The sequence below is a fragment of the Camarhynchus parvulus genome, chromosome 7, assembly GCF_901933205.1.
Source record: "Camarhynchus parvulus chromosome 7, STF_HiC, whole genome shotgun sequence".
Lineage (NCBI taxonomy): Eukaryota > Metazoa > Chordata > Aves > Passeriformes > Thraupidae > Camarhynchus > Camarhynchus parvulus.
In genome coordinates, this window is record NC_044577.1 from 1,231,838 (window position 1) to 1,258,915 (window position 27,078).

The 27,078-nt window shown below is 52.7% G+C and overlaps 1 protein-coding gene across 1 annotated transcript in view; it reads right to left on the reverse strand.

The window, feature by feature from the left end:
• Nucleotides 1-3,817: 3,817 nt before the first annotated feature.
• The window catches only part of TRPM8 (transient receptor potential cation channel subfamily M member 8), a 44,191-nt gene continuing 20,930 nt past the window's right edge, over nucleotides 3,818-27,078 (reverse strand). The window contains exons 15-37 of the mRNA XM_030951919.1: nucleotides 26,824-26,936; nucleotides 26,019-26,235; nucleotides 23,469-23,560; nucleotides 22,610-22,748; nucleotides 21,726-21,897; nucleotides 20,765-20,942; nucleotides 19,238-19,428; nucleotides 17,453-17,552; nucleotides 16,158-16,191; nucleotides 10,649-10,751; nucleotides 8,466-8,530; nucleotides 7,874-8,022; nucleotides 7,415-7,562; nucleotides 6,978-7,165; nucleotides 6,751-6,888; nucleotides 6,356-6,434; nucleotides 6,028-6,165; nucleotides 5,656-5,688; nucleotides 5,367-5,521; nucleotides 5,107-5,209; nucleotides 4,637-4,739; nucleotides 4,300-4,356; nucleotides 3,818-4,023 (exon numbers count right to left, since the gene is read on the reverse strand). Coding sequence (XP_030807779.1) covers nucleotides 3,818-4,023; nucleotides 4,300-4,356; nucleotides 4,637-4,739; nucleotides 5,107-5,209; nucleotides 5,367-5,521; nucleotides 5,656-5,688; nucleotides 6,028-6,165; nucleotides 6,356-6,434; nucleotides 6,751-6,888; nucleotides 6,978-7,165; nucleotides 7,415-7,562; nucleotides 7,874-8,022; nucleotides 8,466-8,530; nucleotides 10,649-10,751; nucleotides 16,158-16,191; nucleotides 17,453-17,552; nucleotides 19,238-19,428; nucleotides 20,765-20,942; nucleotides 21,726-21,897; nucleotides 22,610-22,748; nucleotides 23,469-23,560; nucleotides 26,019-26,235; nucleotides 26,824-26,936 — 2,901 coding nt within the window. The remainder of the gene's footprint in view (nucleotides 4,024-4,299; nucleotides 4,357-4,636; nucleotides 4,740-5,106; nucleotides 5,210-5,366; nucleotides 5,522-5,655; nucleotides 5,689-6,027; nucleotides 6,166-6,355; nucleotides 6,435-6,750; nucleotides 6,889-6,977; nucleotides 7,166-7,414; nucleotides 7,563-7,873; nucleotides 8,023-8,465; nucleotides 8,531-10,648; nucleotides 10,752-16,157; nucleotides 16,192-17,452; nucleotides 17,553-19,237; nucleotides 19,429-20,764; nucleotides 20,943-21,725; nucleotides 21,898-22,609; nucleotides 22,749-23,468; nucleotides 23,561-26,018; nucleotides 26,236-26,823; nucleotides 26,937-27,078) is intronic.

A 27,078-nucleotide genomic window follows, 5' to 3' on the forward strand; every position in this document is an offset into this window, starting at 1 on the left:
GAAAACTAAACCCTTGTGTGACTGTTCAGAGACTCTGAAATCCAGGGTGAAAATGACAGCTTTGGTATTTAAGAATCCCAGAAATGTTGATATGGGATTCGTCTGGTCAAGGATTTGAATGCTAATGCAGAAATTACAAAAATGTTAAAAGTTGGTTTCTTTGGCAATCCCTCTTAAATGGCATCAGCACACTTACAGGGGACAGGGTATGACACTGGGGACAGCCCTTGGCACTTAATGGCTTCAGATCTGGGAGAGAAATGTTTTGCCTGGCTTCACCCAGGAGGTCAGGTTTTCCCAGGGCTTTGATCTGTTGGTAACTGCAGGTAGCTTTCACTAAATGCAAAAGGATGGAACAACACAACTTCTGGAGAATGTGCCCTAGGGATAGGGAGAAAACCTTGAAAATTATTAACAGGCTCTGGAAAACATTAAGTAAAAAATCAAACAGAGATGTAGCGCTGAGGCTCTTTGGGTCTGGAGGAAATATTTGCCTTGCATCAGCTATGACACACACAGACAGGCAGCACCTGGGGCGTTGAACATCACAGACTGGGCTAGTGTTTTTCCCAGAAGAACTGACAGAAGATCACATTGAAACATGACAGTGCCTCTGTACAATCAAATCGTCCAGGGAAACTCAGCAGCTGATGGTGTTGTGGTGCAATGGGCTGTCAGAGGCCACAAGCAGCCCCCCAGCAGCCCCCTTGATCCTGGCACCCGGCTGCTCTGGCACTTCCTCAGTGGGCAGTTAGCGGGATCCCCTGGAATCAGGCGTGGAACCCTGGTCCCGGCCTTTAAGGGCTGTTAGGCCAGGAGTTGTGGAGCTGGGCACGTGCCCTCCCTGTGCTCCAGACTGGAGCCCCTGGCCCTTCAGCCTTAGGCATTGAGCTCCACTGCCTGCCTGCCCAGTCTTGTCCCTGTTGCTGTGGCGGAGGCCGAGCTCTGTGGCTTTAGGCCCCATTGAGCCAGAAGAGCAGCAGCTTTGAGCCCAGAGGGGCCACAGAAAGGCCCTCTGGACAAAGGGCATTCCTGGCATTCCCAGGGCAGGGACACATGGGAGTGTGGTGGGCACCTTTAGGGTTGTTATGAATAAGTAGCTTGACTAGGCCAATATTCAAGCAGCAATTTATTATTTAATATGGTAAAGTATGAATAATACAGCGCTTGGTACAGTGGGGGAAGTTTCCCTCCAACTGCACACCAATAATTGAGGATTACAGGTATTTATAGGGGTACGCATCAGTTTTTTTCAGCAGTTTCTATTTCTAATTTTTTATTCATCAGCAATATTTATTCCAAATTATTACATCACAATTCTATACACTATTGTGATTTAGTTTTTCTCAGGATGTGTTTTTAAAGGAGTATCCCCAGATGGTGGTGGTCCAGTTTCCGACAGAAGGAAGACGAATCTCATCTGGTGGAGTCCAGCTCCCCAGATGTGGGTCCACCTTTCTAATTGCAGAGACTATAAATCTAATAACAGTGATGTCCAGCTTCCCTTGGTCGAAACTGTAAACCCTGGAGTTGATGTTCATGTTCCTTTCTCAAGCTGTTTTTCTCTGCTTCAATAGGGCGTGAGATAAGCATATTTCCTTTATATATATATTCCAAAGCTATAGTTTCAAGGATACAAGTAATATTCTAAAATTATACTTCAAAAGGTTATTGTTGCAGAGGTCTTTATGGATTAACTATAAGCAAAAAGCAACATCTTTAACGCTTTAATTCCAATGCTCCTAAATCAACTAGGGTTAATTTCAAAGGCCTTTTTCCATGCTTTATTTTCCTCAGTTATTATTAGAATTCACAGCTGTCCCACTGTTGGTGTCCACACATTTCGCACTCACAAATACACACGTCGCCTGTTTGTACCTGACACGAAACACAACTTTGTATTTCACAGGGTGCCACGCTGGCTTTGCACTGGGCTACCTCCCTGTGTGCAGGGCTGGCTCTTTGCTTTGCTTTCCTTGGCCTTTTGCCATCGTGCTCCTTTGGCTGCCTGCAGAGAGGGGCAGCCCTATAAGGAGGGTGAAAGGCCCTGTCTCCAACGCAAGAGGTAAATGGAGCTCTCCTGGCCCTCAGCCCACGCTGTAAGCAGAGCAGAGCCTTTTCCCCAGCCCTGATGGCTTTCTGCCTGCTGCTGGCCCCTGGCCCCCATGGCCACTGAAGGGAAGGCAGATGCCCCGTGTGTCGCTGAGGTGTCATGACGGTCTCTGAATGGTGTGCAGATGCCCTGCATGCCCCTGAGGCCAGTGAGAGTCCCTGAGGGGAGGCGGGTGTCTGTCGTGTCCATCAGGGTACAGCGGTGTCACTGAGGGAACGTGAGCGTCACTGGAGGGGGACACGGGCACGCCGCGTGTGGCTGAGCGCACATGCCGCCGGCTGAAGGGACGCCAGGGCCGCTGAGGGGACGTGGGCTCGCCCTGAGGGACACGGCAGGGCCGGGCCGGGCCCCGCTGCGCCGCCGCCGCCCGCTCCCCGCCGCAAGGAGGCGTTTCCCGCCCAGGCGCGGGCGGCCCCGCCCCGCCGCTCCCCTCAGCCGCGGGCGGCAACTCCAACCCGCTGGGGCCGCCCCGCGGGGCCGGGCGCCGGGCGGCCTTCCAGAAGCCCTGCGGGAGCTGCCCTGGGGCTGCCCTGCGCTCATACACACCGAGGAGCGTGGGGCAGTGCTGGCTCAGCACCAGGGAGTGTTTCACTGTGCCAGGGGTAAAGCTGCAGCAGCTTACAGGGAGAGAACTTCCTAGCACAGCAATGCTGGAATTACCTGGTGTCACCTGTAGGGCACAGAATGAACATTTGGGCTTTCAAGTTGAGGTAATCACTGGACTGTGAGAATTGTGAAATCGCAGGTGATCTGTCGAGTACATGTAGTGGATATTTGCGCAGGAAGATTTGAGGTGATCTCCAGGAGATTAAACTACTTTTGAGGAAAAGTCTGAGTAATTTCTAAAGGGCACATAGTGACATTTTGTGACAAAACCTGAGGTAAATGTTAGGGCAAAGACAGAACATCTGGGGGTAAAATCTCAGGTTCTCTGCCTTCCCACTCCCTCATCCCATGCCCCAGCAGGGAGCTTTGCCCTCCCTGTCCCCAGCCAGCCCAGCCTGGGCACCTCAGGGATGCCCCCACCCTCCTGCTGAGGCCCGGCCTCGAGGGCTTCTGCCACAGGCCTGGGAGACGCTCTGGGGAAGCGCCAGAGCAGCCGGATGCCAGGAACAAGGCGGCTGCCGGGGGGCTGCTTGTGGCCTCTGCCAGCCCATTGCTCAGGGCTCCCCAGCGCCCCAGCCCCTCAGGGGCTGCCCCAGCCCGGCCAAGCTGCCCGGCAGCAGCGCCGCAGCCCCACAGCAGCTCCATGGCAGCCCCAGCCCGAGGCACCTGGGAGCCCTCAGCAAGGCAGCCAGCAGCACACGGGCAGGAGCACACGGATGGCGCTTCCTGCCTGGCACGGGCCTTGTGCCCATCTCCAGGCACCGCTCTGGCAGGGATCCCCGCAGCTCCGGGCCCTGCCCAGCCGCTCTGCCGGCAGCACAAAGGCTTCAGCACAACCACCACCAAAGGCCCCCCTTCTGGCCATTTTCCCTGCGGCACTGCACGCCTGGGCAGCTGGCTGAGCACAAGCACCCTCTTTCCCCTCTTCCCCTATGCCCTGCGGACCCTGGGCAGCAAAAGAAAGATCCTGGGAGTGTGTGTATATAACACAGTCTATATTTACATGGTAAAAGAAAACAAAAAAATGAAAAGAACATTCTTGAAGTAAAAGAAAATTCCTCCTGACTCAGGTGGCCCCAGCAAAAAGAGCTTCTGGCATCAGCTCTCCACAGAGCTGCGGCAGGGCAGGCAGCCGAGCCGTGACAGACGAGGCCGTGTCTTCCACGCCCTGCCCGCGGATCTTCGAGGTTCTCGAAGCATGGAATATCGAGACGGTAGCTCCTCTCCTGACTTGAGGATGCACAGGGTTTGAATTGCCAGGCTTCCGACGGCGAGGCTGATGTCATTTGTTTTGTCTTCCAGGGCTGCAAGCGAGAGGAACAGAGCCGCGGTCAGAGCCGGAGCTGCGGGGAGCCCAGGAGAGCCCCCTGCAAGGGCCATCGCAGCCGGCTCTCGCCATGGCCAGGAGGGAGCAGGGAGCAAGGGGATCAGCCCGAAGCTGCTGGCCAGGAATGGCCCACGGGGCCCTGAAATCTCGGTGCGCTCTGCCCACGGGAGCAGAGCCCTCCGCAGCCGGGGCAGGGCTTGCAGCTCTCCCCCCGGCAGCCCGCGCTGCCAGCCCGCTGCCCTCACTCACTCACCAGCGCAGATCAGCTGCAGCTCTCGCTGCTGCCCCCTCAGGTGCCGCCCGGCCGTGCCTGTGAACACAGAGCCTGTCAGGGCCCAGCGGCACAGCTCCCTGCCAGCGGCGCTGCCGGCGCTGCGGCCACACGGGCTGCTGGCCCGGCAGGGCTCAGCCCGGCCCTTGCCGCACGCTGCCGCCCCAGGGCACGGCTGCCAGAGGGCGGCAGCAGCAATGCCCGGGCCAGGCGGGGCTCCACGGCGCCGGGCCCGGCTGGCGCTGCCGGGGCAGCAGGCGGGGCCGGGGCCGAGCTGCGGCGGGCCGGGCCGGGGAGGGAGCCCGGGCTCGTGGCTCACCCAGGAACCTGACGGCCGCCGCTCGCAGGGGCTCCTGTGGGCTCTCCAGGTAGCGCAGGGCCCGGCGCAGGTGCTCGGCCGCTCGGCTCCTGTCCTCTGCCAGCTGCAGAGAGCGGCGGGAGGGAAGGGTTGGCGCGGGCTCAGCCCCTGGGCCGGGCGCTGCCTGCGCCCAGCCCCGGCCTCCCCTGGCCGCACAGCCCCGAGGCGCGGCCAGCAGCCGCTGGCGCCGGGCTCCCGAGGGCAGGGGGCAGCGGGCCGGCTGCTGCCCGGGGAGCCGCGGGGCCGGCCCGCAGCCCCGCCGGGCCGGGGCTCCATGGGCACCCGGCTCGGGCCCACGGGAGCCTGGAGAGGAGCCCGCGCGGCCTCTGGCTGCAGCAGCGGGCAGGGGCACCGCTGCCCGCCCCGCACTCTGAGCGCCGCCCTCAGGGGCCTTCTCCGGGCTGAGGCTGGGGCTTGCAGGCCCTCCTTACCAGGCACTTGCTGAACTTCCACAGCTTCTGCTCCTTCAGCAGCTTTTTGAGATCCCTCCTCTTCATGAACTTTGGCCGCGCAAAGCAGCGTTTCCCGAGAAGCCTGGGGAGCAGCAGAGACGCGGAGATGGCCCCAGAGCCCGGGACACGGCACCCGCCTCCCCGTGCCAAGGCCTGGGGGAGGCTGCGGTCCAGCAGGCGCAGGGCAGGAGGCAGCCGAGCCCCTGCCAGGGGGACAGCAGCAGCCCACGAGTGCTCACCTCTGCCACAGGCTGATTCTCATCATGGCAGTGGAAGAAGAGTGGAAGCAGGCTCTGTTGCACAGGGCTTTCCAAAGGTTTTTCTCTCTCTTTCCCAAATACTCCATCATGTCTCGGAAGAGGTTGATGGAGAGCAGCTGGACCTGGCTATTATCCTATACCAAAACAAAGGAAAAAATACCTCAGCATTGGCTCCTGCAGGCCCCCCTGGGCACAGGGCTGGAAATGCACAGGGCACACAGTTTCCAGGCAGCAGCCAGTGGCTGTGGCTGGGGGCACAGAGCCTTACGTGGTCAAAGAGTGGCAGGAGCGCCTCAGCCAGCTGCAGGGCAGTGGCGGTTGACATCAGCATTTGTGACTTGTGCAGGAATATAAAGCTGAGTGTGATGAGTGTCATCCCAGCTATCTCTGCGTCCTTGTCCCACAGCAGGGCACAAGGCTTTCGGTCAGGCTGCACATTCTTTCGGCCTGTGCGCAACACAAGTCTGTGAAAGCCCACCCTGCTGCCGCAGGGCCCAGAGGCCAAAGGCCTGTCCCGAAGCGCTGGGGCAGCTGAAGCGGGAGGCAGGAGAGCTGGGAGCAGCTGCCCCAGCGCCCGAAGCCCAGGCAGGGCCAAGTGACCGCGTTCCCAGCGCAGCTTCAGCCAGCGCCCCCTTCTCACCATGGAGGGATCATCAATGAGCTCGAGCAGGGCCCTGAGCGCCAGGCGACGCCTCTCCCTGCACTCGCTCTGCAGGTACCGTGAAGAGACCTTCACAACACTGTCACCACATTGGCTGGAGTCCAGGCACTCGAGGAGCTGAAAGGCACATTGCAGTGACGGGGGAGCCGGCCGGCAGGAGCCCGGAGCCGCGCAGGGCCGGGCCCAGGCAGCAGCAGCAAAAAAGCAGCGCAGCAAAAAAAACGGGCACCGTCCCAGGCGGCTGTGCCTCGAGAGGGCGCAGAGCTGGGAGGCAGCTCAGCCAGGCAGCGCTGCACACCCGGCTCACCTCCACAAGGAACGCCAGGGCGGGCAGATCCCAGTGTGGCTCCTGTGTGCTGAGCAGCCAGAGGAGGTGGAGCGCAATGCTGGAACACGAGCGTATCAAGACAAGCATGGCGCATCTCCCTAGGAGGGGCAAAAAAGGACCAGCAAGACGGAGCAAAAATCTCTCCAAGGAGTGACTGACAGAGCCTGCTGGTCTTTCAGCACCATCCTGCAAGGGGACCTGGGCCCTTTGAGGAGGTGTTGCCTGCTGTCGCTCTGTCCCCTCCCAGCCCTTTCCAGTCTGCTTGGCCGTCCCTCAGTGACAAGGCCCTGTGTCCCAGGGCCTCGGGCACTGTGTGGGCCAGCCCGGGCACGGGGCACAAATGCCGGGGGCAATGGGGAGAAGGGGAGTCTCACCTGGCCAGCAGACCCACGGCGTAGTGGCGGGTGTCAGCACAGAGCAGCGTGTCCCAGCCACGCTTGCGTTCCACTGACACCACCACATCCTTGTACTGCTTTTGGCAGAGCAGGGACTTCAGGGTGTGCACTGCAAACCTGTGTGCACAGCAAAGCCCAGGTCACACTGGCAGCACTGGCTCCTTGGCAGGCCACGTGGCAGGGACAGGAGGAGTGGCATGGAGCACCTGTTGGGGCTGGTGGCAAGGCCGTGCTCTTCCAGGCATTCCTTCCAGAAGGTATTGACCTCCTCTGGCATCTCTTCTGTGCTGAAGAAGACTTGGAAGAGCAGATGCACAAATAGGCGGGGGAAATACGACCTCACTACACGTGGGACAGGGGGCTCCTGGAGCATCTTCCACATCACCACGGTTGCCTGCAAGGGACAAAGCCCCCCGAGACAGCGCTCAGTGCCGAGGTGTGCGTGTGGCAGGGCCCGAGCAGGGCAGGGAGAGGCCCGCAGAGACCTTGGCAGGGGGAGCACGGGGCCTGCTGGGCCTGAAGCTGCCCCTGGGCCGGGTTTCAGGCCAGCGCCTGAGGCAGGCAGATGCAGTGGGGGAAGGAGGATGGAGAGCTGCTGGAGAGGCGGCCCTGGGGCCAGCAAAGGCCACTTGCAGAAACTCACAGCCAGGCCAAAGACACCCGTAATGTCCCCATCGGAGGTGCACGTGCTGCGCTCTGGCCAGCTCCCCAGCACGTCCAGGAGGATCAGCTGCACTGGCTCCGCAGTCCTGGACGAGCACATGATGGTCTTCCACATGGAGATGGCAGCTCTGCGGGGTCAGAGCTCTGTCTCAGGGGGGTCTCAGACACGGCACCGGGGGAGCTGAGCTCGGGCTGGCCCGGCCTCTGCCTCTGCCCACTGGCCCTGGCCAGCAGCAGCCAGGCAGCCCAGCCCTGTGGGGACAGAGCCCTGAGGGGCGGCAAGGGAGCACGGCAGCAGGCTCGGGGGCTGACGTGCCAGGGCTGGGAAAGGCAGCAGCCAGAGGGCCCTGGAACTCTCTGTTGCTCAGACACCTGGGCCAGGCGGTACAGGCTGATGGGCTGGGGAGGCCTGAGCCCTCTGGGCAGGTGGGCCCCATACCTGTCACAGGACGGGGCCACACGCAGGAGCGTCACCACTGCGTCATCCGGGTGTGCTCTGGTGACATTCAGCAGGGCCTTGTCCAGCCTGTGCTCGGCAGAATCATTGGCCGTGAGCCATCGGTGAATGTACCTCACCATGGCGGGCACCTGGAGAAGGCACGGGGAGCCTTGGAAAGCTGCCAGAGGGAGCAATGTCCCCAGGGTCCCCAGAGAAGTGCTTCCCTTGCCAGCGCACTGCCATGGCCTCAAAGGCTCCCAGGGAGCAGCAGGCGTGGCTGGGGAAGCCGCGCAATTCATGGGGGGATTAAAGCCTGCCCCCAGGCTGCTTACTTGTTCTTGCCTTGTAAAAACCGTCCTCCAGGAGCAAATACAGCAGGGCGGCACTGGTCGCTCATGTAGGAAGCGGCAAGTAAGCTCTGAGCCCAGTGCCCATGGTGCTGGTCTCTTCCTGCCGAATGCTCCTGATGAAGTCGCAGACCAGCTGTAGGAGAAGGGCAGGAAGCCGGGGATGTTGCATGGAGTGCTGCACGCACGGTGCTGGGCTGAGCAGGGACAGCAGGCCCAGCCCAGGTGGGGGTGGCTGCAGGTACCTGCGCTGTGCTGCGGAAGCGGCCACGGCTGGATTCCTGCTCGTGTGTGCGCTCCAGGGCTGCATCTGGCAAAGAGCGAGCGCAGCCAGAGCTGAGGGGCTGCGGGAGAGGCCGGAGAACACAGCCCAGCCCCGCGCTCCCCAGGCAGGGAGAGCCCCGGGATGCTGCAGGGGGATGGAGCACGGCCCCTGCGGGGTGTCTGCCCGGCCCCTCTTCCGTCCTGTCCGTGGGCATGTCCCCAGGGATGGCTTGGCATGGCATGGCATGGCATGGCATGGCATGGGGCCAAGTTGGCCGCAGGCTCCAGCCCTGCAGCCCAGCTCTGCCACTCACCCTGCTGTGGTAGATGGAATGGCACCACCTCTTCAGTCTCTTGTGCTGGGGCAGCTCCAGGGCCTTCTTCCTCCTCCTCCTCCTCCTCCACCCAGGCCAGCTTGGGCACTCTGGGGGGTCTCTGCTCCATGTCTGTGCCTGGAGCTACTTGCAGGAGAGATGCCTTGGGAAAGCTCCGGGGCACCAAGTCCCACACTCTGCCCTTGGGGGCAGCTGCAGAATAGAAGCCTCGCAAAGACCACGGGTCACCAAGTCCTGTGCTCTGGCCTGGAGCTCAGCTGCAGGAACAACGCCTCAGAAAAGCTCCGGTGGGAAGGGGAACAAGTGCGCTCTGTGCGGGGGCTCCTCACGGCACCGCTCTGTCCCGTTGTGCCCCGCTGCGTGTTCCCAGCACCCGGGCAAGCTTCTATTTCCCACGTGTCACAAAGGGGCCTTGGACACCGGGTTCCGTTCCATGGCACGGTGACCGTGCTGCAGCGTGTCACCCAGGGCCCTTGCACACACTGCCGCCTGCCCTGGGGCCGCCCCCAGCCCAGCCAAAGTGGCCCAGGCTGGAAGGAATCCCTGGCCCCAGGTGTCTAAGACAGCCCGACAGGATCTTTAGGAAGGGCTCAGAGCATCAGCAAACGCTGCCCTGCTCTGCGGGCTCAGGGCAGCAGAAGGAGCCCCCAGGGCTGCCGAGGCAGCCGCGCTGGGAAGGGCACGGGGCCTTCCAGGGAAGCTGGCACGGCCTCCTTGGGACACGTCCCGGCCGGTGGCCATCCTAAAGCCGCGGCTGTGACACGCACAAGGAACGGGTGGGCCCGGGCACCAATGCTGCTCTGAGCCCTGGGGCCCGGGCAGCGCTGACATCAGCAGCTGTGGCAGAGTCCCCGGCCAAGCAGAGCTGCCACCCCCCGAGCCCTGGCAGCGCTGGTGCCCGTCTCCTGCCCCAGAGACCTGTGCCCCCGGGGGGCTTCTGTGCCACAGGGAGCCAAAGCCCACGTGCACTGGGGTTGTTTTTTTCCGGGGGGGCTGATGGCCGGCCAGCACCTGGAGCAACTGCTGGCAACACTTGGTCTCTGTCAGATGATGTTGCTCCTTCCTGAAATGTATTTTTCCATAGCAGGAATTAGCAGCTGCACAAAAGCACCAACAGCTACTGCATTTCACAGGACAGAGACTCTACAGAGACACAATCTGTCTCTTTGGACTTTTCTGCATGTTTTTCTTGCCTTCTGGAATAAAAAAACAGTCGAGTTTAAAGTTTAGTGCAGCATTGTTTGTGTGTCTGAGGCCAGCAGCTAATATCCCGTGCATTGGGAAAGTGCAGAAGACAGGGATAACTCTCAGAGGAGAAAGAGAAGGTGCTCTGTGTCTCTGAGTATGGTGCAAGCACCCTAAAGGAGCAGCCAATGCAAGTGCTGAAAGTAGACTTGCTGTTCTTGTGCTCGCTCCTGAGCCCGCTCTGGTGCTGTTTCTGTGGGGCCCAGAGCCACCGGGGCAGCAGCGACACTCCGCAGCCCTGCTGGAGGAGACACGGCCACCCTCACCATGGTGGCAGCAGCTCTGTGGGCCCAGAGCTCTGGGTCAGGGGGGCCTCGGTCATGGCACCGTGGCCTGGGCAGCCGCCAGGGCCCGGGCTGGCTGCCAGCCCTGCCTCTGCCCCCTACCCCTTATTGGCAGCACCCAGACAGCAGCCCCTGGAGGGCCCCGTGCCCTCCGTGAAGGTGCTGACACCAAATACTGGGCACTGGGGGGGTCAGGGCTCCATAGCGCCGGGCCCGGCTGGCGCTGCCGGGGCAGCAGCCGAGGCTGGGGCCGAGCTGCGGCGGGCCGGGCCGGGGAGGGAGCCCGGGCTCGGGGCTCACCCATGAACCTGACGGCCGCCTCTCGCAGGGGCTCCTGTGGGCTCCGCAGGTAGCGCAGGGCCCGGCGCAGGTGCTCGGCCGCTCGGCTCCTGTCCTCTGCCAGCTGCAGAGAGCGGCAGGAGGGAAGGGTTGGCGCGGGCTCAGCCCCTGGGCCGGGCGCTGCCTGCGCCCAGCCCCGCCTCCCCTGGCCGCACAGCCCTGAGGCGCGGCCAGCAGCCGCTGGCGCCGGGCTCCCGAGGGCAGGGGGCAGAGGGCCGGCTGCTGCCCGGGGAGCCGCGGTGCCGGCCCGCAGCCCCGCCGGGCCGGGGCTCCATGGGCACCCGGCTCGGGCCCACGGGAGCCTGGAGAAGAGCCCGCGCGGCCTCTGGGAAGGGAGCAGCGTGAGGGGCACAGGCTGGCGCCCCTGGGTACAGCACTGGACCTGGGCAGACTTCAGAATTCAGACCTGACAGAACATGGCTTCACAGTTACATTCACACAACAACAGATCTCCAGAGCTTCGGGCAATCACACAGGAGGTTTTTGTTTCCACGTGGCAGGGTGGCAGAAATGCTGCAGCCTTCTTTGAAGCATCTCCTTCCGAAGCCGCCTGGAGCAAGGCCACAAGAGCGGCCATTTCAAGTCCATGCACACACACACAGAGCACAGATAGCTCAGCAGAGGAAAGACAGGAAGGGTCTTTGTATGATGTATTCCAGCAAAGGTTTATTGCATCCACCATGCCAAAGGGATCAGGGACAAAGACCTGGACATATGCTCTGCACCAGGTTAAGTAGGGGTCAATGGGCAAATGGGGCAGCACAAAGGGCAGTGCAAAGAGGATTGTCTTTCAGGGAAGACAGGGCCAGCCACCAGGGGTACCATAACCAATGAGGAAACAGGGAAAGGAGAAACCAGGAGAATTTGGGACATATGGGGGAAGGAACAGGGGTGGATCATAGTGTTGCAAGGCTCCATGGCAGAAGTCCAGAAGTCTTCTCTTTCAGCCTAGGTGGAGACTCTATTGTATATTCTTCCAAGGCAAGGCCTTTGGGATTTCCCTGAAGGGTTCAAAGGATTCCACAGGTTTTATATAGGAAGGGAGTGAACAAAAAGCACAATTTTCACATCCAAGGCAGACAAATGATATGAGGAAAATAATTTGCAGAAAGGAACCTTATCTCAAGAATTTATGATGCAAGCTAACTGCCATGTGAATCAGTGAAAGCCTGGCTCCTGTACTTTTCAGCAGGAAGTATTTCCCCATGTAAACAGATACCAGTGCTGTTGTTAGTGCTGGATCCCCCAGGATGGTGTCATGCACAGCATACAGTACAGCTGGGTCAGGAGATGCAGGGAGAGAAGAGCAGCAACCTCTCTGAACATACCATAAGGATATAAAGCTAGCAAAGAGTATCCAAAGAGGGGCATGAAGATGATGAGGGGACAGGAGGGGAAGCTGTATGAGGAACAGCTGAGGTCAGTTGGCTTGTTCAGCTTGGAGAGGAGGAGGAGGAGGAGAGAGAGGGAGGAGGTCTCAGCATGGCCTGCATCTTCCTCCCGAGGGACAGCTCCAATCTCTGCTCTCTGTGACAGGGACAGCATCTGAGGGAATGGCTGGAGCTGCGTCAGGGCAGGCTCAGGTGGGAGATCAGGAAAAGGTTCCGTCGCCAGAGGGTGCTGGGCACTGCCCAGGCTCCCCAGGGAATGGGCACAGCCCCAGGCTGCCAGAGCCCAAGGAACATTTGAACAGTGCTCCCAGGGTGGGATTGTTGGGCTGTCTGTGCAGGGCCAGGGGTTGGACTCTGTGATCCTTTCAGGTCCTTTCCTCTGGTGAGTCTATGATTCCATGATTCCTAGACCCTGGGAAGGAAGATTGATACAATGCTTTGCCATATAAATAAATGCTATTTGTAGTGCCTTCAGCTGGCTGTGCTCTCAGTTGTACCAAACAAATGTGACAGAATTGAGCTGCTATTTTAGACAGAAAGCACAAAGCGCCACCTCACCATATCGAGCATTGGTCTGTTTAAAGGCTCCAACAATCTCTTCTCCATTTCCAGATGCAAACATCGGCAAACACACGTTGGAAAAGTCAAATGAGTTCCAACGTTCCCAAGATAAAAATTTTCACTAATGAAACCAAGCAAGGATTGCCCACAAAGCCTTTGGAATCACTTCCTAGATGAATTAATGTCTCTCCCATGCAGGGCCGTAATAGCTGAACTTCTGCAGTGCTGAAAGGTTTCAGGTAGGGTGGGACCAAGTCCACAATGTTCCTGTACAGTCTGAAATAGGGTTGGACCAAAGGTTTTCCTCGGGGGGATGATGCCAAAATCCATTGCATTCTGGCACACCAGCATTCCAGACTCCAGCAGGTCTGACAGACAGCCCGTGCAAGGAAAAAGCAAGATCCAGATACTACAGGATGGAATGGAAGGGAGATGGATTAATTCAGACAAGCAATTAGTGCTTGAAGAAAACCCATGCACAGGTCTCTTTGAGTGAAATGGAAAAGCAAAGGGATTTTGGCAACAGTAGCAGAACTCTTGGAAATAGGAGTGCTTTGCAACAGCAGCTTACAAGGACTAATTGCTGCCACTGGACATTAGGGCAGATGAGAAGAGTTTGGGTAATGCAGGAATCATGTCAGGAGATAAGCAGTCGTCTCCTGTTTCCCCAGAACCTTGCAACAAGCAGAAAGGGATGTTTGATCAACAAAAATAAAAATAGCAAGGAAATCCTGCTGACTCCTGCTGAGACATTGACAGTCTGGTGCCTCTGTTGCCATCTGCTTGGGGGTTACTGCCAGCTCCGAGCAATTATTCTTCATGAATTGGTACCTGTGTGAGCAACAGAAAGAATTGGAGAGTAGAGCTCCCAGCCCACCTCAAGGCTTTGCTTTCATCCTTTCCACATCAGCTCAGGTGACTTGGATGCCTTGTCCAGGGGAGGATGTCCCTGCCCATGGCAGAGGGTGGAACTGGATGAGCTTTAAGGTCCCTTCCAACCCAAACCATTCTGGGATTCTAGGATTCTTCTGAAGGCACTATCATCTGTAATGAGAGATCCCTTTCCACAAGCTCTGTCATAAGCTACTGAGCCTTGTGCCCCACTGTATCTAATTACAGCCTGTTTTCCAGCCACACTGCAGCTCCCTTTGATCTGTGCTGGCCTAAATGGCCTCCAGAGCTCCACTATTCTACAGCCTGTTTTTTAGGCAGCTTGGAGTCCAGCACCTCCTAGAACTAGCCCAGGAACTGGTGATCCTTGTAGATTTTATTAGGGGGTTGCAAGTCATTCATGACTAAATGGAACTTAGGTCAAGTGAATATTCAGTTTTCCCAGGAAAACGGTGAGCTAACTGGAGAATGTTTGGCACAGGTTTAAGTTCGCCTGGACAAAACCACTCTGTGGAAGAAGGAGCCAGGCCCTAATGTCCAGGCTGATCAAGTTGTTCCAGATTATCCCATTCAACAGTTACACTTCTTAACCTGCCGTCTCTAAAGATGACAGTGTTCTCTGCATCCATCAGTGTTCTGTCTGCCTTTCACATCCCACTGTGGGATCCAAGCCAATTCTTCCTTAAAACTGGAGGTGAAAGGACGCAAAGCTGATGACCAGACACTCAGCTGGACCAGAGGCTTTGGGTCAGCTCCTCACACTGCAGCTTATTGTACAGGACACAGGAAGGTTACAGTGATCCAGCCTAATGCCCCACTTTGATAATGGAAAAATAAGCCTTACTCCTGCCGTCACTTCTGTCTTTTCTATTTGGGTTGCCTGCTCTTCAGAGTTAAAAGGTACCAAGGGTAAAGGATCTAGCACAGCAGCCCTGCATTTTCTAGAGGCCCTCCAACACAAAGACAAGTAAAATAACCTTGGGTTAGTCACAGTTTTTTAAAGGCAAGTGAGCAAAACAAGGTGTTTTAAACGGTGCCAAAAATTGATGGGAACCCCAGATGGAAAATTATATTTTTTCAGAAAGACAAACACAAATGAGGAACAGAATTCAGGTCTCCTTTCTTTCCCAGTATCAGACAATATGAATAGAAATATCAACAATTAACACTAGCTCTTCTTCCAAAGACACACCAATAGAACACCACAAATGCTGTAGGCTTTTTCAAGGCAGAAAATGGATTTAAAGAGAGCTTACCCTGCTCCAGTAGCTGCTCTTGGATTTCAGCTGCACTCATTTAATTTTACTGGAAATCTCTTTCAGAAGGCCTTTCAAATCAGAGAGCTTTAAAAAAAAGAAGGGGGTTATTTTTGTGAAGTCCATCTAGCTGAAGGAAAGCAGTGCTAATGAGAAATGGAAGTAATGAGTAATTGCCTCTTCAAATATTGCACCAAATGCAAGAGTGCTTCAAGAGGACACTCCCAATGACAGTGTTCATCAGGGCAATTAATGCAGCAATCCCTGATGCCTCTGTATTTCAGTGAGTTAACCAGCAGTTACCAGAAGAGGGAAGCAAGAGATGTGTATTTCTTTTCAGGAGAGAATTAAGGTTAGGAAGATCTCCTTTGAGTTTCAAGAGCAGCATCACTAGCCACAGACTCGCTCACCCCTTCCATTTCAGTCTTGGGAAGCAAACTATCATTTTGTAATCTAAATTATTTGACAGCAACCAAAATAGGTACTCTGAAGTATGTGTGGCTCTTTTCACCTGTGAACTTCTCAAAAGTCTGTGCTTCGTACTAAAGCCGCTCCACACTTCAGAGGCTAAATAGATAATTCAGTCAAGCCTCAGAAAACACCCATTGTGAAGGTCTTTTCAGCATCACAGTCATAAAAAGAGTATTTGTATGGCAATTCTCATAATGTGCTCTCTGGTAGATTGGTAGCTTTCTATTGCTTAATTACCCCATGCCAACAGCACCCGAAGCTAAACTTGACAGGCACCTTTGGGAAGGGGACATGTCCAGTGTGTGACACCCCTTCTTCCCATTGGTGTTTCATGGGCCTGTTACACAGCTGAATGTTGCAGTTGAAGGTGGAAATTACTTCTATTTTATTCCACCCCACAAGGAATACTGAGAAACACTCCTCCAGCACTAAGCAAGTGTCTTTCTGTTTCATTTTCCTGCACAATATGAAGCTCTTGTGGCTTGGGAGGGACCTGACAGCTCATTGTGTGCAACCCCTGCTGTGGGCAGGACACAGGCTGCTCCAAGCCCCATCCAACCTGGCCTTGGGCACTTCCAGGGATCCAGGGGCAGCCACAGCTGCTCTGGGCACCCTGTGCCAGGGCCTGCCCACCCTCACAGCCAAGAATTTCTTCCCATTATCCCATCTAATCCTGCTCTGTGTTCAAAACCATTCCCTCTTGTCCTAATCACTACACACCCTACACATTCCTGTCTGTGGAATCAAACAGCACAGTAAAATAGCCCAATTAAAATGGGGCCCTGGTGACAGTGACAAAGACTGCACACGACTCTGGGAGGCTCATTTTCCTTGCCATGGCACACCCCGTGCTTCACCAGAGAGAATCACATTCCCCGGAGCAGTCTGGGACAGAAGTACCTTGGCATCCAGCTGTCTAAATCGATGCAGCATCCTAGAAGCAGAAGGAGAACACGGAGCAAAGGGATCAGTCTGGTAACCAAGGAAAACTTGGCTAATTACCCCACCCCGCCTCCCCCCAGGGCTCTATCCTCCAAAGCAGGCAGGGCTGCACATGACTGGCATCATTTTTAGTACAAGTGAATGAACTAACATGCACATTATTATTATTAGTAGGATGCTATTCCATTTTCCTTCTCAAGACACTTTTGCTTCCAGTACCGAGGAGATGGTTTTGGTATTTGTTTGGCTTCTTATCCAATGCTGTGTGTCTCTGGGTAGTGTTAACCTAAACATTTATTTGTGGACAGCAATGTTCATGCCCATGGATAGGAAGGGTCTGGTTTTTCTTGCCCATTCCTATCAACTCTCTCTGATTAAGGGAAATACTCAGGCTGCCAGAAGTTAGCAAAGTTAAGCAATCAGGTTAAAAAAGCAGGTTTTGCTCTCTAGCAGTGTTCTGTTTTCTTGCTTTCTTTCTGTTTCTTTTTTCTCTTGTACTATTACTCTGAAAACAGTGAGACAGATCCCAAATATAATGTTTCTATGAGCTGGCAGTCAAAGAAATATCCAAGTCTAAGTGTCCAAATCCCAAATATCATGATTCTAAAGGCCATCTTCCCCTCCTCAGAGGTCTTCCAAACTAAGTACACCTCTCCATCTGGATTACTGCTGTGGGAATGTCTGAGATTCTCTGGAATCTCTGAATTCTGAACTCTCTGAACATTCTCTGCTAAGAATATATAATACAATATATACAATAAAATAATAATATAATATTATATAATGAATAGAATAGAATAAATGTGTAATCATGGAATTATCTGGGTTGGAAAAGATTGAATCCAACCAATTCCACCACTAACTGTGTCCCCAAGTGCCACATCCACACAGCTTTTAAATCCCCACCCTGAGGTGGGAGTGCCACCACTGCCCTGGGCAGTCTGTTCCAGGGCTGGACAACCCTTTCCATAAAAAATTTTTTCCTGATGTCCAACCTAAACTAATGCTACAAACAAGACTCAGCTCTGGCACTGCTTCCCATGATGACATCTCAAAACACCATGGGAAGACATTTTCTTCTCTGCAGCAGACAAAAAAGCACCATTTCACTTTAGAAATTAAAAGCATGTTTATGCTGAGTTTGTTTACTTACTCATTAGTTTGTAAACATTTTAGAGCTGCTGAAAACTTGCCTTCACTAGGAATGTTCAAGAGAAAATTAAGAGAATGAAGACAAAGATGGGCAGGCTTACTCTTCTGATGAATCATTTGCTTTTGTGTTGATTTTGACGAGGTAATTTTCCTTCATGACAGCTTCCCATGCCAGGATTTCATTGTCCTCATTTCTTGAGCCTGGGAAATGTATTTGAAGAAAAAACACTTATTTTGTCTTTCCAAAGCCAAGGTGCAAAAAGGCTGGGTCAGTGTGTGCATTCTGAGGTTAATGATTCCCTTCCCCACATCCTGAGCACTCGCAGCCCCACTGCCCTCTCCTGACAGATGTGACACCAACACCTTGCACTGAATGCTCCTGGCAACCAGAGTCACTTAAAAAAATACAAAATATGAGCAAACATAAAACCCAAAACCAGACAAACAAACACAAAACACCCCCCACCTCCTCAACCTTACAAGCTCCAAAAGTCTTTTTGGAGTTCTTTGGGTCTTGGTTAACACAGGTACAGGACATTCTAGCAAGTTCCCATCTGGATTTGAGCTTTCCATTTGTTTCTACATTATCCCATATTGGGTCAATAAGAGTAACACTTCTAAGAACCACAGTGTAGGATTTTTCATTGAACTGAAACCCTCCAGAATGATGAAGAACTGTCTTCTCTAAGAAACATTTTGTGGTGGTGCTGTAAATTCAAGAGTTGATACAGAGGAGCCCACTTTGAGGCATCAAAGCCCTCCAGGGTAATACTTCAGCATTTTATCCTGTTCCAATAGGACACACAAGGGTTTAAATAAAAAAAAAATAAAATTAACTGAGACAAAAGAAGCCCAGGGCTGAAGTCCCTTTCTTCCACCCAGTGCTCCTCTGAGCTCACACACCCCTCAGCTGTTCTCCCACATTCCAACAATCATTTAAGCACCCAAATCCCAACCATTTCCTTAAGAGTTAAATGGGGAAGGCAGGATTTTACAACAGTCAACACATCAATGTGCTTCCTCCACGCAGTTCTCAGTTCCTATCATCAGCAAAACCACAATCATTTTCTGGCTCTAATTAACTCTCCCATTCTTTCAGAGCTGCAACATGCACTGTGCATCATTTGAGCAGGAATTTCTGCCATCCAACAGCTTCCCCAGCAAGAAATCCACACAGCAATTTGGACAGCCAAAATGATTTAGTGCTAAGCAATTTTACAGCCCAAAGCATGATCTTCCTCCTAAACTGGTAACAAATCCAGCTTCTGCTGCAGGGCAGCAGGCAGGTTGCTGATGGATGGGAACAAGCCTGTCAATTAACTCAACTAATGCTCTCTCAGCTGAGAAAACACTACATTTGCTGGAGAGCTGGGGGGAAAGCTTGTTAAAACAATTCCTATCTGTGTCCTCTGACAGAGAAATTAAAGGAGAAATAGCTCAAGAACTGACTTGCCACATTTTTGAGGTGGTTTGCTCATTTGGCTACATGGAAACTGTTTATTCTCTTTCAGTCTCTCCCTAGCAAGCAGAATGAATTACAAAAAACCTTGCAAAGCTGAGAAACAGCACAGGCAGCCTTAAAGAGTTAGGATTAATCTGAAGTCTTAATGATTTACACACACAAAGCAATTCTACATCAAAATGGCTTGGACAAGAGAGCACTGGATAAATCTCACTTGAAGACTTGAATCTTACTGAAGAGATTTCCAGCAGCACAGTGGATTTGCATGACAGAGGTCTACATGGCCCTGGGAAATTTCCCAGCACAGCACAAAATGCCTGGAATCAGCACAGGATGCCATGGAGGAGCTGCAATGCACCTGCTGCATTGGACAACAAGGGCAAAATCCAAGGTTCCTTGGGCAACAGGGAAAAATCCAACTCACAACAAATGGATGGCTCTTTGCTTTCCTTGTTCCAGCAGCACTTGAAGCATTTCCTCAGCACCATGTATATGTAGGCAAAGATGACAAAGGGGAAGGGGATGGTCAGGCGACTGCAGTATTCCTGCACCAGGAAAAAACGCTGGAACTTCCACACCTGGTCATTATTCTCCTGCACTGATCCAACTGTGTAGCTGATGGGAGAGAGAGAACACACCCAGCATGAGTTATTCACCAAAGAGCTGCAGCAGAGGCAAGAACAGAGCATTCCTCTACTGTACCAGGGCATGGTTTTATAGTCACAGAATCCCAGAGAGGTTTGGCTTGGGAGTGACCATAAAGCTCATCCCAATCCATCCCTGCCATGGGCAGGGACACTTCCACCATCCCAGGTTGCTCCAAGCCCCATCCAACCTGGCCTTGGACACTGCCAGGGGCAGCCACAGCTGCTCTGGGCAGTGCCAGGGCCTGCCCACCCTCCCAGGGAACAATTCCCAATAACCCATCCATCCCTGCCCTGTGGCAGTGGGAGCCATTCCCTGTGTCCTGCCCCTCCATGCCTTGTCCCCAATCCCTCTCCAGCTCTCCTGGAGCCCCTTTAGGCCCTGGAAGGGGCTCTGAGATCTTTCTGGAGCCTTCTCCTCTCCAGGTGAGCACCCTCAGCTCTCCCAGCCTGGCTCCAGCCCTTGGAAAATCTCCTCTGGACTCCTTCCAGCAGCTCCATGTCCTTCCAATGTTAGGGGCCCCAGTCATTCTGGAGGTGATAATTTTTATTGACAAGGAGGTTATTTAGTTTGTTCTCCTTCGTCAGTAATTTGCAAATGGGTGGAACTAAGACAGTAGGAAAAAACCCCTTGGTGTTACAAATAAGATGGAAAAAATCTGAATGGGAAGAAAATGCTTCATGTACTTTCACTACCTCAGCTCTAAGCAATCTTCTTCTAGCCTAGACACAAGAGAACAGGATGCTTCTTCACAAGATATTTGTGTCTTATTAAGTGAGCAGATAACTCCCTTCTTAGGGAAAAAAACCCAAAAGAACCCAAATCTAAAACTAGAACACTAACAAGAAATTTAAAAGCTCCTGAGCTTTTTAGTAGAGGTATTAAGGACACTCCAGATATGGATCAAACCCATGGCACAAAGCACTGTATGAACCCAGCAAAGCATCAACCACAGCAGCAAGTTCAGGTTAATAAAACCACAGTGTCCTGAAGAGTGAGAACAACTCATTTACTCACTCTGGCAAGGTCACTGGGGCAGCAGCTCACACTTGGCAAGGCCCTGACCCAGCATCACCCCCTGTGTGACCCACGGGGGTTCCCACCACACCCACAGTGCAGAGGATGCTCAGAGATGGAGGCCAAGGACAGGCAGCAATCCCTCCCCAGGACACTGCACCAGCTCCCCCAGGCTGCAGTGACAGATGCAGAGGCAAGGGGTGGCCTCCTGCTGTTTTCCAGCAGTGCACTCCCTTTCCCAGGGAAATGCCAGTGCGGGGATGGCCGGGAAGGCTCCTGGGGTACGCACCCGAACATGGCCACGAGCAGGTTGACCAGGAGGATGTTGGTGGAGAGCATGTAAATGCACACCAGGGGAATGGTGATCCACTCAGGGAAGCGGGGCTGGTTGTTGGCATCCAGCTCCACGCACAGCGGCTTGGACTCGTTCCCAGAAAAGGTGCAGTGGTCAAAGTTGTAGGTGGTACCTCAGAGAGAGAGGGGAGAGCAAACAGTGAGCTCCTGGTCTGCTGGGCTGTCCTGGCTTGCCAAGCAAATTGTGTTCTGTTTGCCATCTGTATGGCAGTTGTCTGGAGAGAACATCTGCTGATAACAGCTATTGAATGTCACTGCATGGCTGATAAGAACTACAGCATCCCACTGGGAGATGCTCTGCCCAGAGGGGAGAGCCAAGCATTCCTACATGGATATAGTCTGGAGATTCTGGGACACCAGCGGGGCTTTTCTCTGCTGGGTTTCCCAGAGGAACAGCAGTTACCTCTTCCACTGGACCTTCAGAGGAAGACTATACCCTTCTAAAGGATCCCTGCTCCAACAGAACCACCCCTGACACTCCAGGAAGGCTGCAGCCACAATTCCAATGGGACTGCTGACCCACAGGGTGGCAGGAAGTGTTCTGACTCTGTCAGTGTTTAATTTACTGCATTGTTTATCTTTTTTTTTTCTTCCCTATTAAAGAACTGTTATTCCCTGCTCCCATATTTTTTGCCTGAGAGCCCCTTAATTTAAAATTTGTAGCAATTCAGAAAAGGGGGGAGGGTTTACATTTTCCATTTCAGGGGAGGCTCCTGCCTTCCTTAGCAGACACCTGGCTTTCCAAACCAAGAGCCCAGCCCCAGCTCCTGCCCTCATCCCTCCATCCCTGCTCCCCTTTAGACTTGGAGGCAAGGGGTCAGCACAGGGTTGGATGACCTCTAGGGGGACAGAACCTTTGACCCAGCCATGAGAGACCCCCCCCAGAAGGTAAATACCATCAATATCATCAGGGTACTGGCCAAACATGGCCAGGTACGGCTCGTAGATGACCGAGCGGAAGATCCACTCCCAGCGGTGCTCGTTCTTCCTCAGGATGCCTTGCCTGGCCACACCAAAGGCCACCATCCACACAGCAAAGAGGAAGAGGAAGAAGAAGACATCTATCATCTGAAAAGGGACAACAGGCATCAATCAGTGCCCCACTGCAGGTTTGTTGCAGGCCACACATGGATGGCTTTTTGCTCCTCCTTTTGTGTTTCACCAACACACATGGTAATAACTGACCACTCCCATTAAGAGAACTTCAAAAATATTTATGCAACCATAAAAGCAAGGCATGTTTTGGGATACAGGATATCTCCCTGGCATTAAGACAGGCTCCACAAAAGCCAGAACCAGGTAAAAAGGACTGTGGCTCACCTCATCCCTGTGAGATGAAAGCTTCTGGAAATGCCACTCTGGATGGCTTCCAACCAGCATTTACAGCACAGACACTCTGGCCAATGGCGTCTCATGAATTTCTAGCACTGTGTGAGAGGATCCTCACCACCATCTTCCTCAGGTACTCATGTGATGGATGCAGTGGAGAACCAAAATCCTCCCCATGTACCCTCTATCATCGCTGTCTTATTGGGGAATACTCATGGGAGCAACAGAAATACCACTGAAACGTTCTTCAGCCTGATCCTTATTCTCTCTCTTGACACAGAAAAATGCCCTGCTCTTAATTAGATCCCATTTAAATCTTAATTCATCTTCTTTAGCAGATTTAACTTGCTGCCATCATCAGAACGTGGTGATTTTGCTCTTAAGAGGGAAGGGGGAAAAAAAGTGTCACATCATTTATTTAGACTCTCTTGAATAGCTGCCAGAATCTTACCATCCTCTGCAGCATAATAATTTTGGGTCCTAGATTCCTGCTAACTGTGAAAATGTGGATGAGCCTCAGCGTAAAAACTATGTAGTCCAAACAGAAAATTACTCTCCCGGAATACCAAGAGCTTTCATCAGAGTGAAGCCTGATGGAGACAGCAGAAGAAAACAAAGAGAAGCCTTGGGTGAATCATGCAGAAATCAGGTAAAACCACACAGAAACATTGAAATGGAGAGTGGAAGGTGAGTAATTGGAAAGCAGAGCACAGCTATGCAGGGCCCCATGGCCTCCCCCATCTAATGACAGGTGACAGAGATGGTTAAGGCACACTCTGTTTACACCCTTCCTTCCTGACATGCATCAGCCCTGCTCATTTTTGCTCTTACCCTTAAAGCTATTAGCAGCAAGGAAATTTGTACCTGGAGCTACTCCCACAGCCCTGTGAAGCCACCACAGTGGCTGCTCCACTGCCCTGAGGCAACAAGGACTAAGTTACAGCTGACTGAACAATTGCTTTGGAAAACGTGTTTCCATAATTTCTTTGTCATGGTTTTTAACTGACCCCACCGTGTAGAACAGCTTTGGGAGATAATGGCATTGTTAGGCTGCTGTAGGGACAATCACAGTCCTCTTAAATATAACACAAGGCCCAGGTGGTCATACTAAATAGTAACAGGAGCCACAGAAAATCCTAAAGATCCCCTGACTTTTTTTTTTTTTTTTATGGTGCAGTATTTGGGGCCTTCATAAAGGGAATTCCATGAACACACTGCTCACCAAAATTTCATTGCAGGTTGTAGTAAAAACCCACCTTAAAGGAGGGAAGCAAAGCTGTAAGATGGACACAAGAGAAGGCACGACTCACCTGAACACAATCCCTGCTATGAAGTAGAAGATTGCAAGGGTATCCATAACATTCCACAGGTCTGAGAAATACTTGCTGCCGTTCATGTACCACTGGGAAGGAAAAAGAACAGAAAGTAACCTCCACACAGCACAGTTTCCTTGCTCAATTAGCTTTTTGTCACACAACAGATAACACCAGAGATCAGATGGCTTTCAATTTCCCCAGAAACAGGGGTTTAGTGTATCCAGCAATGCCACAAGTTACTGGCAAGCTGCTTTTTTGGGTCTTGGTGTGACCCAGGAAGCACTGCAGAGGAGAGAAGGGGGGGTCACAGTTTAGGGGTAGCTGATGCATCCTGGCTTCTCTCCCTTCCCAGAGCTCATTCACTGATCTGCCCCCAGCTACATGCACATGCTTTGGATCCAAAATGCAGATTTAATTTATTCTTTTAACTACAGAGCTGTCTATTTCTGAATTGCAAGTCTAGTGAGAATCCCTGCTCACTCCCAGACTGACTGGCACAGCAGCCTGGATCCCAAGTCTGTGCAAGAACCAACCTCTGGAGTCAGTTCAGAGGTGACTCATGAGGACAAGAAGCCTCATCAAGGCAAACCTCTGCCAGGCCTGGAGAAATAAACTGCATCCCCAGTCATACTTCTTTTGAATTTCAATTTTCACTGAAATAATCAAAGTTTTGGAGACTACTGTTCAGTGAATCTCTAACTGGCATATCCAAGGAAGGCAATTCTGCCCTTAGTAGTTCTATGGGAAACAAACAGGAATCAAAGGGAGTTTTCTTCTAGGTGCTGTCTCTGCCCAGTAGCTCCCTAAATCAAATAAAACTTCTGGGACTGAGGTGCAGTTCTCCAAATTCCAAGCAGTTCCTACTGCTGAGAGGTGAAGTGCACAGAGGTTCAGTCCAGATTCCTCCTCCACAGGAGAAAACAGGGCTCTCCTTCACACCCCACCAGTCCACCCACTCACCTGGCTGGAGGCTACCTCCATGTGGCTAAGGAGACAGCAGGGAAAAGGCCTCTCCAATTTCCCTATGGCTCTAAACAGGACTGGGAGAGCTCCAGCTACTTACAAATCCCTGGGACCACCAGAAGTGAAAGCAGGGCTGAGCCAGTGCCTTACAGTTCAGAGACTGTTCCAGACCAAGGGCTGATTTCTCTCCAGAACTCGTTATCTGACTGCAGCAGCTACATGGGACTCCAAGCAAGCTGCTCTTACTTTGCCTTGGATGTAAAAACAAAATCTGAGATACCCCTGTCTTTCATTTCTTTAAATACAAAGGACACAGACCCAATTTTGATGCAGAGTTAGAGCAATGCACACATGGTCTGTCTCAGGGGGAGCCAGGGAAGAAATTTCCCCGAGAAGTTTAGAGGGCTGGGACACTGCTCTGCTTTTCTGCTCCATTTCTCCTCCTCAGGAGCCAGAACACTGGCTGCAGGTAACTTAAAATCTTCAAATTTATCTGCCTCCACTGCCAAATTGGTACAGTCTGGCTACCAGTTACTAAAGGGAATTGCAGCAGTTCTGCCTGCTCAGGGTAGTAAGAAAAAGGGACATTGATAGGAAAATAAGGTTTCTATCCCTAAGGTTTTCCCCAGGACTTTTGCTGGGTACACACAGGACGTGCAAGGACAGGTCCAGAGACACCAGAACCTAAATCAGCAGAAACAAACACTCCATTAGTGTTTTCATGGCAAAAAAAGTCTTTTACTTTTCCCCCATTTTCTTAGCAAGTTAAGTTGCCATAAACAGGGTTCCACTAAAAAGGGAAAACACCACAGTAACAGCAGCATCAGAAATGTCATCTGAGCTCAAGTAAAAAATGTTATTGCAGGCTGGGATGATCCATCAGATCACCCACAAACATTCATGAGGGGACTCAGGCCTTACAGCAGAGTCAGAAAGCAGCACCAAACCCACACACCCACTGCTCTTCTGATTGCCCCAGCATCATCCCACTGCTCTGGCCACGGACTGGCAGAGACCAGCTTGCCCAAAACCCACCAGATTCCACGTGAAGTGAGGAGAAGATACCAGCAAAGTGCTATAAAGGCAGCCCCACATGCTGTTCCCACATCACAGCTGGTCCCTGAGTCTACACTGAGCCACCAAAAACTGTACAGATGATTAAAAGCTAAATAGAAATGCATAAAGGTATGTGGCTTACTGGTAAAATAAAAAATAAAGGGGGTGGAATGTAGGGAAGAGAGGCAGGAATGACTTAATCTAAAGCTAATCTAAAGGATTAATCTAAAGCTCTGCACCAAGATAAATGTGCTAAATTTAACCCTTTATTACCAACTACCTAGGCAAGCCAGGCATTCCTGGGAAACACCTGCACTGGCATCATTATCCTCTTGGTGCACAGACACTGCAGCTACAGGGGCACAGGCAGGAATTAAACACCAGAGGAAAAAAAAAACCCTCACTGAGCCCTGAGCTGCTCTGCTAGGAAATGGCTCCCCTGAGCACCTGCACTGCCTTGGAGGGGAAAAGCCACGAGGCTGTGGCTCTAACACTAAACTTTCTGGGGTTGCAGGAGCTGCCTACTTGTCTCACTTCATCACAAAGCAGAATGAAGACCAGCACGTAGAGGATGATCTCCAGGGCCGTGGGTTCCTTCTGGAAATCCATCAGCAGCACGTAGGCGAAGAGCAACAGGAAAGCAATGTAGAAGATGACGTTCCAGGAGAAGACCACAAAGGGGGAGGTGAAGAAAGACACATAATATAAGAAGAGTTTCTTACTCTTCTCCACAGGCTTTTTCCTGAGGAATTAAAAGAGGGAGAAGGTCTCAAAGCATAGCTTTTAATGCCTGGAAATATCTGTGTCTTTCTTAAAAGCGAAAGCGCAAAAGGTGGAAAGTCTAGCTCAGGATCCTGTAAAGACATCCTGCATCCACTGCCCTCAGGCACTCCAGCAAACTGGTAAATCTTCCAGCTTGGGTGGGGCTTGGAGACACCTGGGATAGTGGAAGGTGTCCCTGCTCAGGGCAGGGGTTGGAACAAGATAAGCTTTAAGGTCCCTTCCAATCCAAACCATCCTGTGGTTCTGTGTTAGTAAATCCAAGATCAGAGTGAAACACAAACTGTCAAAAGCTCATTTGGCTTTTCAATCCCTTTATCTAAGAGACTGACTGAACACTAGAACAGCTTCCCCAGAGTGCCTGTGGAGTCTCCACCCTTGGAGAGATCCAAAACTGGGCACAGTCCTGGGCAACATGCTCCAGCTGACCCAGTTTGAGCACAGGCTTAGACTGGATGATCTCCAGCCTGACTTGCCCTAAGATTCTACAATTAATTAACTTGCTTTCCCTCTGAAAAATTTTCCCACTGACGAAAGGTCAGTTGATTACCTGAATGAGATGAAACCACAGCCTATTAAAGGGAAAAAGAACAGGCACAGTATAATCTTCCAGTTCTTAGTGTCTCTTGAAATCTCTCCGTACCACTGCTTGGAGAGGAAATTCTGCAGGGAAGAAGGAAACACCCTCATTTGTGCTAACAGCAACAAAATCACCTAGGAATGCTATTTAGAACACTTGATTTGGTAAAAATAAACCCCAGGCTTTGAGATTTCAGTCAGAATACTAGAGATTTCTGTTGCAACA